At 43.2% G+C, this 13,324-nt stretch overlaps 2 protein-coding genes across 3 annotated transcripts in view; one reads left to right on the forward strand and one right to left on the reverse strand.

Moving 5' to 3' along the window:
• LOC141908222 (uncharacterized) overlaps positions 1-13,324 on the reverse strand; it is a 24,135-nt gene continuing 10,811 nt past the window's right edge. Inside the window, exons 1-8 of one of the 2 annotated variants that reach the window (XM_074798154.1) lie at positions 6,092-6,124; positions 5,425-5,732; positions 4,837-5,002; positions 4,264-4,357; positions 3,920-4,175; positions 1,561-1,606; positions 1,227-1,378; positions 1-875 (exon numbers count right to left, since the gene is read on the reverse strand). In XM_074798154.1, the coding sequence (XP_074654255.1) occupies positions 764-875; positions 1,227-1,378; positions 1,561-1,606; positions 3,920-4,175; positions 4,264-4,357; positions 4,837-5,002; positions 5,425-5,435 (837 nt within the window). In that variant the 5' untranslated portion in view covers positions 5,436-5,732; positions 6,092-6,124 and the 3' untranslated portion in view covers positions 1-763. Of the gene's footprint in view, positions 876-1,226; positions 1,379-1,560; positions 1,607-3,919; positions 4,176-4,263; positions 4,358-4,836; positions 5,003-5,424; positions 5,733-6,091; positions 6,125-13,324 lie in introns of those variants that run through there. The other variant, XM_074798155.1, reaches the window with a different exon arrangement.
• The window catches only part of LOC141909341 (uncharacterized), an 11,863-nt gene continuing 4,795 nt past the window's right edge, over positions 6,257-13,324 (forward strand). Inside the window, exons 1-15 of the mRNA XM_074799757.1 lie at positions 6,257-6,414; positions 6,502-6,628; positions 7,086-7,309; positions 7,517-7,712; positions 7,794-7,922; positions 8,275-8,378; positions 8,564-8,661; positions 9,176-9,245; positions 9,479-9,605; positions 9,681-9,812; positions 9,896-11,037; positions 11,118-11,213; positions 11,774-12,189; positions 12,759-12,917; positions 13,008-13,150. Of these exons, the coding sequence (XP_074655858.1) occupies positions 6,376-6,414; positions 6,502-6,628; positions 7,086-7,309; positions 7,517-7,712; positions 7,794-7,922; positions 8,275-8,378; positions 8,564-8,661; positions 9,176-9,245; positions 9,479-9,605; positions 9,681-9,812; positions 9,896-11,037; positions 11,118-11,213; positions 11,774-12,189; positions 12,759-12,917; positions 13,008-13,150 (3,202 nt within the window). The 5' untranslated portion in view covers positions 6,257-6,375. The remainder of the gene's footprint in view (positions 6,415-6,501; positions 6,629-7,085; positions 7,310-7,516; positions 7,713-7,793; positions 7,923-8,274; positions 8,379-8,563; positions 8,662-9,175; positions 9,246-9,478; positions 9,606-9,680; positions 9,813-9,895; positions 11,038-11,117; positions 11,214-11,773; positions 12,190-12,758; positions 12,918-13,007; positions 13,151-13,324) is intronic.

Raw genomic sequence — 13,324 nt, forward strand, 5'->3', positions numbered from 1 at the left:
CGAGTTGGTGCTCTACCCCCACTCGAGATTGTGCCAAACTTTAATCATTAAGCTAGACAAAAATGATACCTTGTTTCTCCCCAGCGGTCGGGTCATTTTTGTAAAAAATGATAAAACTTGTAAACAGTTCATTTCTATAGCGGCCGGGTCTGTTATTGTAAGCTTGATCATGATTTTAAAAACAGTAATGTATAGGGTAGATAGGCGGCCGGCCGGGTCAACTTTTGCGCTCAACTGACGGAAAAACAAGGTATCAATGTTTTTAGCCTTAGTTCACTGTATTTAGTTCGATATGAAACACTGGAATTATTCAAAATACTTCATACTAGATAAAATTGTGAACAAATACTATTCATAAATAGTGGTAAAATTTACACTAATAAATCATACATATATCATTGATTTTTAAAAAAGATATGAATTAATCGTAAATCGATTATAGAAATAATAAAAATATCGTTAAAACTACGTTAATAAATCATGGTTTTTATAATCTCAATCATTCAGTCATGATTCTCTATTTTACTCATTGTGTTTCATTTTTGCGATGTCAATTTTTATTTTGTCATGGAGCAAAATGACATTTGACTCTAAGCAGCAAGAATTGAATTTTTGAATCAAATCTTTCATTTGTCAATAATCTGTAAACTGGGCTTGTTGTAAACTGGGCTTGTTGTAAACTGGGCTTGTTGTAAACTTGGTCTGTTGTAAACTTGGTCTGTTGTAAACTGGGCACCGAGTTTGTTGTTGTTAGTTGTTGTTTTTAACTGATGAGACAATTTCTATTTTTGGTCACCTCATCGATGATCGCTTGGTCCTCAGGGAGTCGAGAAATTCCATCTAAAACTTTCAACTGCGGCAGAATTCTGAAAACTCTGTAGAAATAAATCAATGAAACAATGATTAATTGTGGATGACAAGAGTTTTTTAATTCTTAACTGGTTCTTAATCCTCTTAATCAAGAAAATGGAAGCTGAAGCCGGCAAATGATGCCTCGATTTCAGCTCAGCGGTTCGAGGGGAACCCCTGATTGGAGCTCAGCAGTTTGAGGGGAACCCCTGATTAAAGCTCAGTGGTTTGAGGGGAACCCCTGATTGGAGCTCAGCGGTTTGAGGGGAACCCCTGATTAAAGCTCAGTGGTTTGAGGGGAACCCCTGATTGAAGCTCAGTGGTTTGAGGGGAACCCCTGATTGAAGCTCAGTGGTTTGAGGGGAACCAACTCTTACCTGATTCTATAGTTCTGTGTAAATTCCACTGGATTTCCTTTCATGTTTAAACTCACTAAAGGAGTGCCTTTAAATCTCTTCAATCCGTTCAATGTTAGAATATTATTCATCGAAATGTTGAGATGACGAATTTCTGGACATTTTGGCAAATTCTAAACAAGAGAATGAATGAAATACAAATGACTCAGTTTTACAGTTGCACAGACTCAGTTTGACAGTTGCACAGACTCAGTTTTACAGTTGCACAGACTCAGTTTGACAGTTGCACAGACTCAGTTTGACAGTTGCACAGACTCAGTTTGACAGTTGATGGGGAATGAATGACTGAACTTACTGTAAGAGAACCGAGAAAGTTGCGACTCACATTCAAACTGACACATCTGAAATAAATATAGAAATATTTGTGAAAACCAGTGGGCAGAGGTGGAGGAGGGAGGGGGTTTACTTCCTGCGGTAGAGTCACTATACTGATATTCTGTAGATTGGAGGGAGGGGAAGGGAGGGGGAGGAGGGGAGGGAGGAGGGGAGGAGGGAGTACTCACTGCGGTAATGTCACTATACTGATATTCTGTAGATTGGAGGGAGGGGGAGGAGGGGAGGAGGGAGTACTCACTGCGGTAATGTCACTGTACTGATATTCTGTAGATTGGAGGGAGGGAGGAGGGAGGGGGAGGAGGGGAGGAGGGAGTACTCACTGCGGTAGTGTCACTATACTGATATTCTGTAGATTGGAGGGAGAGAGGAGGGAGGGGGAGGAGGGGAGGAGGGAGTACTCACTGCGGTAGTGTCACTATACTGATATTCTGTAGATTGGAGGGAGAGAGGAGGGAGGGGGAGGAGGGAGTACTCACTGCGGTAATGTCACTGTACTGATATTCTGTAGATTGGAGGGAGAGAGGAGGGAGGGGGAGGAGGGGAGGAGGGAGTACTCACTGCGGTAATGTCACTGTACTGATATTCTGTAGATTGGAGGGAGGGGAAGGGAGGGGGAGGAGGGAGTACTCACTGCGGTAGTGTCACTATACTGATATTCTGTAGATTGGAGGGAGGGGAAGGGAGGGGGAGGAGGGGAGGGAGGAGGGGAGGAGGGAGTACTCACTGCGGTAGTGTCACTATACTGATATTCTGTAGATTGGAGGGAGAGAGGAGGGAGGGGGAGGAGGGAGTACTCACTGCGGTAGTGTCACTATACTGATATTCTGTAGATTGGAGGGAGGGGAAGGGAGGGGGAGGAGGGGAGGGAGGAGGGGAGGAGGGAGTACTCACTGCGGTAGTGTCACTATACTGATATTCTGTAGATTGGAGGGAGGGAGGAGGGAGGGGGAGGAGGGAGTACTCACTGCGGTAATGTCACTGTACTGATATTCTGTAGATTGGAGGGAGGGGAAGGGAGGGGGAGGAGGGGAGGGAGGAGGGGAGGAGGGAGTACTCACTGCGGTAGTGTCACTATACTGATATTCTGTAGATTGGAGGGAGAGAGGAGGGAGGGGGAGGAGGGGAGGAGGGAGTACTCACTGCGGTAATGTCACTGTACTGATATTCTGTAGATTGGAGGGAGGGAGGAGGGAGGGGGAGGAGGGGAGGAGGGAGTACTCACTGCGGTAATGTCACTGTACTGATATTCTGTAGATTGGAGGGAGGGAGGAGGGAGGGGGAGGAGGGGAGGAGGGAGTACTCACTGCGGTAATGTCACTGTACTGATATTCTGTAGATTGGAGGGAGGGAGGAGGGAGGGGGAGGAGGGGAGGAGGGAGTACTCACTGCGGTAATGTCACTGTACTGATATTCTGTAGATTGGAGGGAGGGAGGAGGGAGGGGGAGGAGGGAGTACTCACTGCGGTAGTGTCACTATACTGATATTCTGTAGATTGGAGGGAGGGGAAGGGAGGGGGAGGAGGGGAGGGAGGAGGGGAGGAGGGAGTACTCACTGCGGTAGTGTCACTATACTGATATTCTGTAGATTGGAGGGAGGGAGGAGGGAGGGGGAGGAGGGGAGGGAGGAGGGAGGGGGAGGAGGGGAGGAGGGAGTACTCACTGCGGTAATGTCACTGTACTGATATTCTGTAGATTGGAGGGAGGGAGGAGGGAGGGGGAGGAGGGGAGGAGGGAGTACTCACTGCGGTAATGTCACTGTACTGATATTCTGTAGATTGGAGGGAGGGAGGAGGGAGGGGGAGGAGGGGAGGAGGGAGTACTCACTGCGGTAGTGTCACTATACTGATATTCTGTAGATTGGAGGGAGAGAGGAGGGAGGGGGAGGAGGGGAGGAGGGAGTACTCACTGCGGTAATGTCACTGTACTGATATTCTGTAGATTGGAGGGAGGGAGGAGGGAGGGGGAGGAGGGGAGGAGGGAGTACTCACTGCGGTAATGTCACTGTACTGATATTCTGTAGATTGGAGGGAGGGAGGAGGGAGGGGGAGGAGGGGAGGAGGGAGTACTCACTGCGGTAGTGTCACTATACTGATATTCTGTAGATTGGAGGGAGGGAGGAGGGAGGGGGAGGAGGGGAGGAGGGAGTACTCACTGCAGTAATGTCACTGTACTGATATTCTGTAGATTGGATGGAGGGAAGGGGAGGGGGAGGAGGGGAGGAGGGAGTTGTACTCACTGCGGTAGTGTCACTGTACTGATATTCTGTAGATTGGAGGGAGGGAGGAGGGAGGGGGAGGAGGGGAGGAGGGAGTACTCACTGCGGTAATGTCACTGTACTGATATTCTGTAGATTATTCTCCACTATAATCAACTCCTCAACGTGTCTCATACGTTGTAAAACTCGAGTGAAATTCGTCCTCTGATATTCATGTGATAGTTCCTGATACGATAGATTACCCTTCACACAATTCTCCCAATCCTCTTTCACATCGCGATAATCTTTCTTCTCCTTTACAGTTTTATTTTCCACCCTCTCATCATTCTTGTCGATCAGTTTATCTTTGTTGATCGGACCTGAAAATATTTCCGAGCGACATTTCAATAATTCTTAGTTAGGAGAATCGCACGATGATTGGTGGAATATATCGAGATTGATCGATACCTTCTCTGATACGTGGAGCGTTCAGTTGAGGTCCTGTTAAATCTGTATCACATAATTCATGCCATAAAGTGTATTTAAACTTCTCGGACGGCAACTGAAATATCGAATGAAATACATCTACAGTTAACTCTGCCTTACCTGCACTATTGACCAGTACTGAGTTGACTGAAGTACTGTGTTGACCAGTACTGAATTGACTAAAGTACTGTGTTGACCATTTTTGACTAGTTTTCCAGGTTGATAAGTTTGCAAAGTTGACTGGTTCAAACCAAGTTGACTCGTACTTAGTTGACCAGTTTACCAACTTGACTGGTACTTAATTGGTAGGTTTTACTAGGTTGATCAGAACTGAGGTGACAGGTTTATTATGCTGACCAGTACTGAGTTAACCAGTTTACCAAGTTGACCAGTACTGAGTTGACAGTAGGCCTACTGAGTCAACCGAATACTGAGTCGACTGGATACTGAGTTGACCAGATATTGAGTTGACCGGTTACTGAGTTAACTGGATACTGAGTTAACTGTATATTGAGTTGACCGGATACTGATTAAGGAGACTGATGTATATTTTACCTGTGGTAATACACGTATCTCTTCAGCACAGTTGTGTTGTTGTTTATAAACAGGTTTTATAGATATTTCTACTAAAGTCGTCGATCCTGTACTGTTACTGCTGCTTACACTGTTTATAGTGTTAGGACTGCTGTAATCTGAATCTATACTTTCTGTATGAATCGACCTGAAACAAACAAACAACAAATACATCCAACCTTCAGAAAGTATATAATCTATTCTAGCGTGTAACTATTTCTACGTTAATTTTCCTTTGATTAAAGTCTAATTAGCTTAATTAGTCTCTTTGTCTCTGGATTGTATATATATCTCATAATTTTTGTAGTATCTCATTATTCCTGAAGATGACTTAGGATATAGTCGAAACGTTGAAATAAACTACTATCTCGAAGTTTCATTTTCGGACTTTTTCGTTATAATTATGGGATTCTCTCTACTTCAGAGAGTAATGTGAATGTAGGGGGACTGAATAAATCTGACTGTATGATGTATTTGATTCTAGAAGTGCGATAAGGTCATGCCAGTAAACTGACTGTTAGACTATATAACCCTGTACCTAACAAGGAAGACTGTCATTATGTTAATTACCTGTTTGACATATTCAACAAGTTGAATTTCAGTCCAGTTGCCGAAGGGAAGGTTTAAGATCCAATCAAGTTACCCAGGGACGGGTTTAAGTGTGCCGGGTAGATAGGTTTAGATTCACTCCACTTGTAGAGCTGGGTAGGTTCAGTCCAGTTTCCAGGGCTAGGTAGGTTCAGTCGGGTTTCCAGGGCTAGGTAGGTTCAGTCCAGTTGTCCAGGGCTAGGTAGGTTCAGTCCAGTTGTCCAGAGCTAGGCAGCAGTAGTTCATAGAAAGGGAGCTGTTCATACAAATTAAATGAGGAAATAGAAAATCTGAAAAGAGAAATTCAAAACTCTATTTTAGCTAAAAGCTTTAGAAAAGTCTTACCACACAAACCTCTCGTACCCCGGAGTCACAGGATGCAACTACAAAAGCTTACCACCAACAATTAAGTCACTAACTAACTAGCTAGCGTGAGGCAGGGGTCTAAATTTTCAAATGAAATTGTTCAGGCTCCTGTTTGAGGTTTGATATTTTGATTTTTGAAGGCCCCGCGGGGTTGGCGACACCACCAGTCCCGTGAAGTGTGGAGGAGAGGGTCCTGCTGATGTAGATGAAGCCCCTCTTCTGACCCCGAATTAAGTATTCTACAAAAATGAATAAATCTTTGAATATTTGAGGAGAAACTTACAACAATTCGATTTACTGTTTACATAGGACTGTCAAATTGAGTATCAACAAAATACGGAACTGGACTTCACTGAAATTGACAAATTGAATTGAATTGGTAATCAGTAAAATACGGATTTGGCGTTGATATCAGTCCGACTGCCGTGATTTAGCGATATCCAATGAATGGAAGCCGAGTGGAGTTTTGAAAACGATTTCAAACGCGTAAATAATAAAACCGCGGGTGTAAAGCTGGGAATCTGAGAATCTACGGAATCTACAGACGATAAGAGAATCTGTGATAAAATGTCTGATTCTTCAGCAGCTCAGGATCGAGATATCAAAGTTAGTAAATTCAATAACAATTCATAGTTTATTCCTCATCTACTATCCGTGGTATTTTATTGAGATGTATATTTGTTGTTATTTCAGGAGTTTCTATTTAAAAGGTTGGCTCGGATTAGAGTTTCACCGACCCCTCCATCTCTACCGATCAACAGATCAAATCTCGTCGCTTCGGCCAAAAATTACAGCCTGGTTTTTGTTGGATATGAAAACGGTAACTTGTTTTTCAACAATAATAATCTGGGCCGCCAGGGGTCGGGATAATCTGGGTCGCCCAGGGGTCGGGATAATCTGGGTCACCCAGGGGTCGGGATAATCTGGGTCGCTAGGGGTTGGGATAATCTGGGCCGCCCAGGGGTCGGGATAATCTGGGTCGCCAGGGGTCGGGATAATTGGGCGTTGATGCTACTGTGGCGAGTGAGTGAGAATTGATAGGGCACAGGGTGAAGGCCTGGCGGGTGCAACAATTTCTAGGCCTGTACTGCAGTCCTGGGGTGTGATTAATTTGTGAGGCCTCAGGGACAGGGTATAATTTATGAGGATGACCCGCGAGGCTCAGTGGTGCGTGTGGTGTGTCTGAATACCAGTGGTTGTTACGGGTCGCGGGGGAACGACGGCTAGGTACTACAGTGTGTGAAATGTATTGATTGATCGTTTTGTTTTTAATTCAGGATTTCGTGTTTTAAACACGTGTGATGTTATTGTACACAGCGAAGGTAAAGATAAAGGCAATTCAGTAATTGAAGATTTCCCGTTCCTGACAGACGTTGCGCTCCCCTCGAGACCGGTTTATATCTCTACATCGACTGATGGTTTAACTGTAGCAGTCGCTCTCAATAATCAGCACAATCAACCCATAGTTTATCTATACGATGTCAGAATATTCACAGGCAAGGTAAGAATTTGAAATATCGGATATTTCAATCCGTTTGTCTCAGATTATCGCGTGCCTCATCTGATAACAAATTTTCTTGCTGCAGTTTATTGTCATCCCTGCGCCGACTGCTACAGAGTTTGCTCACTGCCTCAAGAATTTATTGATCCCTTTTTGATCGGAGTCAAGCCTGCAGTCGTCTGAAGCAGATATTCTGTTTATTTCTAGGCTGTCAATGTGGAGAGATTTACCGAGGTTTTACTGTCGAGTGACGCGGCTCTAACTCTACAGGATTTCTCATGGAACCCGGTTCATGCTGGAATGTTTTCAACGTGTTTATCAAACGGTTGTTTAACTCTGTGGAATTTAAAAGATGTAACTGTCTCAGTCGTTGCACAGAAACTCGACGCTAATGTTAGTTGTGGTGGGTATTATAAAATCTTGTGTCAGTTACTGTTGAAAAAACTCTTCTAAAATTGTGAGAAATCGTGATCTATTTGTGCAGTTGTTTGGAGCCCGAAAGGAACTCAAATGATTGTTGGACGATTTGATGGCGTTATTGATTTTTATGATCATCAAATGAATTTGAAGAAACAACTTCCGTGTCCTCCACTGTTCGACCAACCGATGAAAGGTACTGAATATATTCCTATGATTCTCTATCATTGACAGTTCATTTTAAGTTAAGAAACGTATTAATGTTATTTGTTACAGTTTTAATTGTCACTATGTTAACTATCCACTGGTTTACTCTAACCAACTTTTGACCAACTGCAGCCCCCATTTGTTAGATACAGCACATGAGATTCTACTCTCAACTCAGATTTATTAGTTATGAAGTAAATACCTTCCAACTCTGGAAAAATCACTCAAAATCACTGGGAAATGACGTCCAGGAACTGGAACCAGAGAACTGAGAAACTGGATCCACAACTGTGGAACTGGAAATGTGTTTCTCACATTAATTAAAATGATTATATTTCTAGTTGTTGATATAAAATGTTTGTCCGCCAATGCGTTTCTGGGAGCTTACACAACAATACAAACAGATCTTACATTACAACCACAGCTTGTTATGACTCATTCATTTGTGAGTATTTCATTCCACTTCTCATCATTTCAAATATAAATATCCCTCGACAAAAGAATCATTTCAGACTGACCTAGAAGGGCAGTACCCACCCAAAATATTTCTATAATCTCAATAAACTTTTGTCCATTTATGATATCAATTTCCTACGTGTTTATTTTGAGATTGATATTTCTATTTCACAGAAAGATAAACCACTCAGTTATACAAACTATGAAGATATCTGTTACGGTTGTGAAGAGCAACGAATTCAACAATATTTCCTTACGTTTATAACTGAATGGTAAGAAATCAGTTCAACTGTTCAGAGAGAGATGGGGGGGGGGTCAGTAGTGCTGTTCAGAGATCAGTGAATTTACATCGGCGAGGGGTGTGGGGGGATCAGTAGTGCTGTTGAGAGATTCAGTGAATTTACATCAGTGAGGGGTGTGGGGGGGGTCAGTAGTGCTGTTCAGAGATCGGTGAATATACATTCTAATGTAAGTGGGTGTCTCATTCACCATTTAGCGAAAGCTTGTACTCCAGATGAACTAATGTCTATTTCAACTTGACTTGAGAGCACATCAGGTGGGTTAGCTCGGTCAGTTTTGGTGGTACCTGGTAAAAGTCTTATTTGGACCAGAAACTGGCAGTTGACCTAAAATATTGATTTTCAGTCACTCAAATAAAGTACCATCCATCTCATGTTAGTTATTCAACATGTCAACTGTATCTTAATCATCATCTTCAGGAAGACTGTATTCCTTGTGAATGTAATATTTAGATGTAATGAATTGTGGTTTAATTTTCTGATCTAGGAGTATGATAGTAGCTGTTTCTAGTAAAGGTCAGGAAGCCGGAATTATCGGCAGAAGTCCCCAGAATAAGGTTAGTACGCGTCGTTGAAGAATGCGGTATATATTAAACCCACTTGCCGCAGCTAGCTCTAACAGTGAGTCAGACTCTATTTTAGACTGATGAAGAGTGGTAGCAACCGCACGAAATATTTATAATTTTTAAATAAACTCTTCAGATTCATTTATTCATCGAGTCTCATCAGGTATATTGTGATTCTCAACTGATTCATAGTTCTGACAGACTGTTGTTTATGTGTATTATAGAATATATGGGAGATGTGGAATCTGGATGATACCGGTCGAGCTGAATTACCTCTAAATCAATCTAATGATAACACGTTCCCGGTAGGAATTACTATCGACTTCACTCCACAAGCTGAAATTAGAATCGGTAAGAATGAATTCACGAATATTCATGAAAATGTCAAACATTAAATGTTTATATATTAATGATGATTATTTATAGATGATGTGAACGTTCATCCCCCGTCTCCTATAATCTATCTACTCAGTACGGACGGTGTACTCTGTCCGTTTCATATGATGTATACCGGAGCGCCATCTATTGTACATCCCGCTCAACCACTCCCAGTCGACGGTACGTTTCAACCCGATGATGAAATGTTTTAACGTAGTTGTTGTTAATCGTTAAATGAAATGTTTTTGATTGAATTATTTCAGGCGTTAGAATCGGTAAACCATCATTTGCTCCTGTGGCTCCTCAAACAACTGGTGGAAATCTGGGAGGAGCAACTGTCACAGGAGGAGGAGCATCATCCATCCTGGGAGGAGCAACTGTCACAGGAGGAGGAGCATCATCCATCCTGGGAGGAGCAACTGTCACTGGAGGAGGAGCATCATCCATCCTGGGAGGAGCTGCTGGAGCTGCTGTTTCAGGAGGAACCAAGCCTTTGGTATTTGGTCAACAAGCGATTGCAGAAACTGGTCAATCTAATATGTTATCACAGTTACTGAATAAACAGGCTGGAGTTGGATCACAACCCGGAGCATTCCTTGGAGCACAATCTGGAGCATTCCCCAGAGTACAGCAGCCAGGAGCACAGATCAGAGCACCGCAGCCTGGAGGTCTGTTTGGAGCACAGCCTGGAGCACAGATTACAGCACCACAGCCCGGAGGTCTGTTTGGAGCACAGCCTGGAGCACAGATTACAGCACCACAGCCTGGGGGTCTGTTTGGAGCACAGCCTGGAGCACAGATTAGAGCACCACAGCCTGGAGGTCTATTTGGAGCACAGCAGCCCGGAGGACAGATCAGAGCACCACAGCCTGGAGGTCTGTTTGGAGCACAGCCTGGAGCACAGCAGCCCACAGCACAGGTCAGAGCACCACAGCCTGGAGGTCTGTTTGGAGCACAGCCTGGAGCACAGCAGCCCGGAGCACAGATCAGAGCACCACAGCCTGGAGGTCTATTTGGAGCACAGCCTGGAGCACAGGTCGGAGGATCTGGAGATGGTGGTTCTAAACCAACATTGCTGTCTACGACACCATTTTCATTCGGTTCAACTCAAGCCCCTCCCCCTTCAGCTGGATTCGATGTTAAAACTACTAAACCTGGTTTTAGTGCTACTAGTAAACTACCCTTTACTCCGACCCCTACTAAACCGGGACCTACAACTAATCCAGCTCCAACTCCGGTAAACCTAGCGCCTAAACCTACTTCAGGATTAAAACCTGCAACTTCCTCTACTGATTATAAACCAGGATTAATATCTAATGCACCTGTTGCAAGCAACAGCAGCAGTAGTGTAAAACATAAGCTCACAGATCAGCAGCGCGCACCTGCTATACCTCCTAATTTACAGGTGCGTATTCCGATCAATATTTCGGTACCTGATTACACCTGTTTTTATTCATATTCCTGTTGATATTACTGTTTTTCCAGTCTCGCAAATCAGCTACAGATGCAGTGAATAAATCAGTAGCAGGTGCAGCTACTTATGATCTCGACAATCCATTTGTGAAGAGTATTCTAGATGAGGTAGAGTTATTTGATTTGATGTGGGATTATTGGGCAGGGTTTGTAGCGGGTCTGACAATGTCTACTTACTTTAGAATGAATTTAGATTTAGGTCCTGATGAGTATGGAATTCTTCATGGGAAATGAAGGGATTAAAAGACTTTCTATTTATGGCATTAAAACAATGTCACTTGGGGGAGTTTATGATTTAGGGTCCTGATACAAGGGACAGAAATTGTCACTATAGAACTGGTGTTGTATCATGGTGTATGGACTTCCATAGATTTGTAAAAGATCTTTTTCTTGGGGCAGTGAGTATATTATTTAGGGTCCTGATATGAGATTTGATTTGTGCTTGCTTTAATGTGGCCAGTTGCGCTGTCGTGACTTAAGTCCAAAAGTGGTCTTTTATCTTAAGACTAGTCTTAAGTTGTTAGATTGGATACAGAACTAAGTTGGTCTTAGACTGGTATTTAGTCTAAGCCATGACTATGGAACTAGCCCCTACTTACTTTTTCAATTCAATATCAACACGGTAAATTTCTACTGATATGATATTTTCGATGATTTTTATTTTTCAGATGTCCGTTTTTCAATTGGAATTGAACGGATTACGAGAACGAGGCAGCGCGTGTAAAATCGATATCGCTAACGGCGACGAGATTCGACGTCTGCTCAAAGATACCGATCGTCTGTTCAATTTCTGCAACGAAGCGAAAGAAACAACGCAAATCATCAATAAAGAAATAACGGAATTAAAATCGGAAAGTTTAGAGACGTTGGCGACGTTGCAGGAATGTTGTATGAGACAGAAACTGAATAACGACCCGAAATATCAACAATTATTGAGAACTCGATCATTAGATCCTGTCAGCTTGAGAATTATCAATAAAATACAACATCAATATCAATATCTCGAATCGGGAATCAACGACGTGAATTTAGTGTTAGATTCAGAGTGGGAGGCTTATCAGACTTCTAGAAAACATCGAACAAAGTAAGTTCCGTTTTACTCTATCGGAATCTGAGTCGTCAGATCGACACTCGTTAGTTAGTCTCTGCACCAATAGAGGTCAGCTTGAAAGGAACGGTTTTAGTTCGATTTTAGCGGTATTGAGAGGGGGGTTAATCTGTATTGCAGGGTTCTTAGAGAAATCAGGGAATTTAAGGTTGAATTCTTCCCTGCCATATCAGTGGAGGACTTCCCACTTGTTGACAGATAATCAGGGATAAGCCAGGGGCCGGCTGCTAAGTCGTGGCTTCGACTTAAGATCAGCCTAAGACCAACTTAGTTCTATTAATCTAACAACTTAAGACCAGTCTCAAGATTTAAGACCACTTTTGGACTTAAGTCACGACTATGCAACTGGCACCAGGGAATTTGAATTTGTTGGTGTCTTGTTGTTCTCGCTGGTGACGAGTGACACAATGAACCTCTTGATAAGAAACAGCCCTCACTGAGGATATCTTTTAATTCAATCAGGGAATTTTTTGTGTCTTGTTGTTCATGCTGGTGATAAAAAGAAACAGAGGATATTTAATGAGGGAATGTGGTTTATTTGACAGTAAGATGAAGCGTCCTGCTGCTGATACTATTTATCACACGTTGAGTTGTAACAGTCGTATAATACAAGAACAGGATCGGCGTATGAATCAACTGACTGATCTATTACACAATATGAAACTGTTTAACGCATCACCGTGGAAACACGATCAAAATAACGGGTAATTTAATATAACCGTCGAACCTCGCGACTGATTAGTTTCTGATGATTTTGAAGATTGTTTGAAATATTTTTATTCTATTTTCGTCAGGGATTTCTCATCACCTGTGCTCTCTGCTGAACGGATCAACCAGAGGGCGCCGGTATCCAGTCCGATGTCTCCGGAAAAACAAGCGAAATTACGAGATATTCTGAGTAAGAGAAAAGTGACTCCGATCAAATCAACAGCACCAGGTAAAATAACAGCTTTACAGGGAGTGAGGGGAGGAGGTGGGGAGTTTTGGGGGAGGAGGGGAGTCTGGGGGAGGCGGGGTTCTGGGGGGAGAGTCTGGGGGAGGTGGGGATTCTGGGGGGATGTGGGGAGGCGGGAAGTCAGGGTTTAAAACTAAGGGACTTTCTTACTGCCCG

The sequence above is a fragment of the Tubulanus polymorphus genome, chromosome 7, assembly GCF_964204645.1.
Source record: "Tubulanus polymorphus chromosome 7, tnTubPoly1.2, whole genome shotgun sequence".
Taxonomy (NCBI): Eukaryota; Metazoa; Nemertea; class Palaeonemertea; order Tubulaniformes; family Tubulanidae; genus Tubulanus; species Tubulanus polymorphus.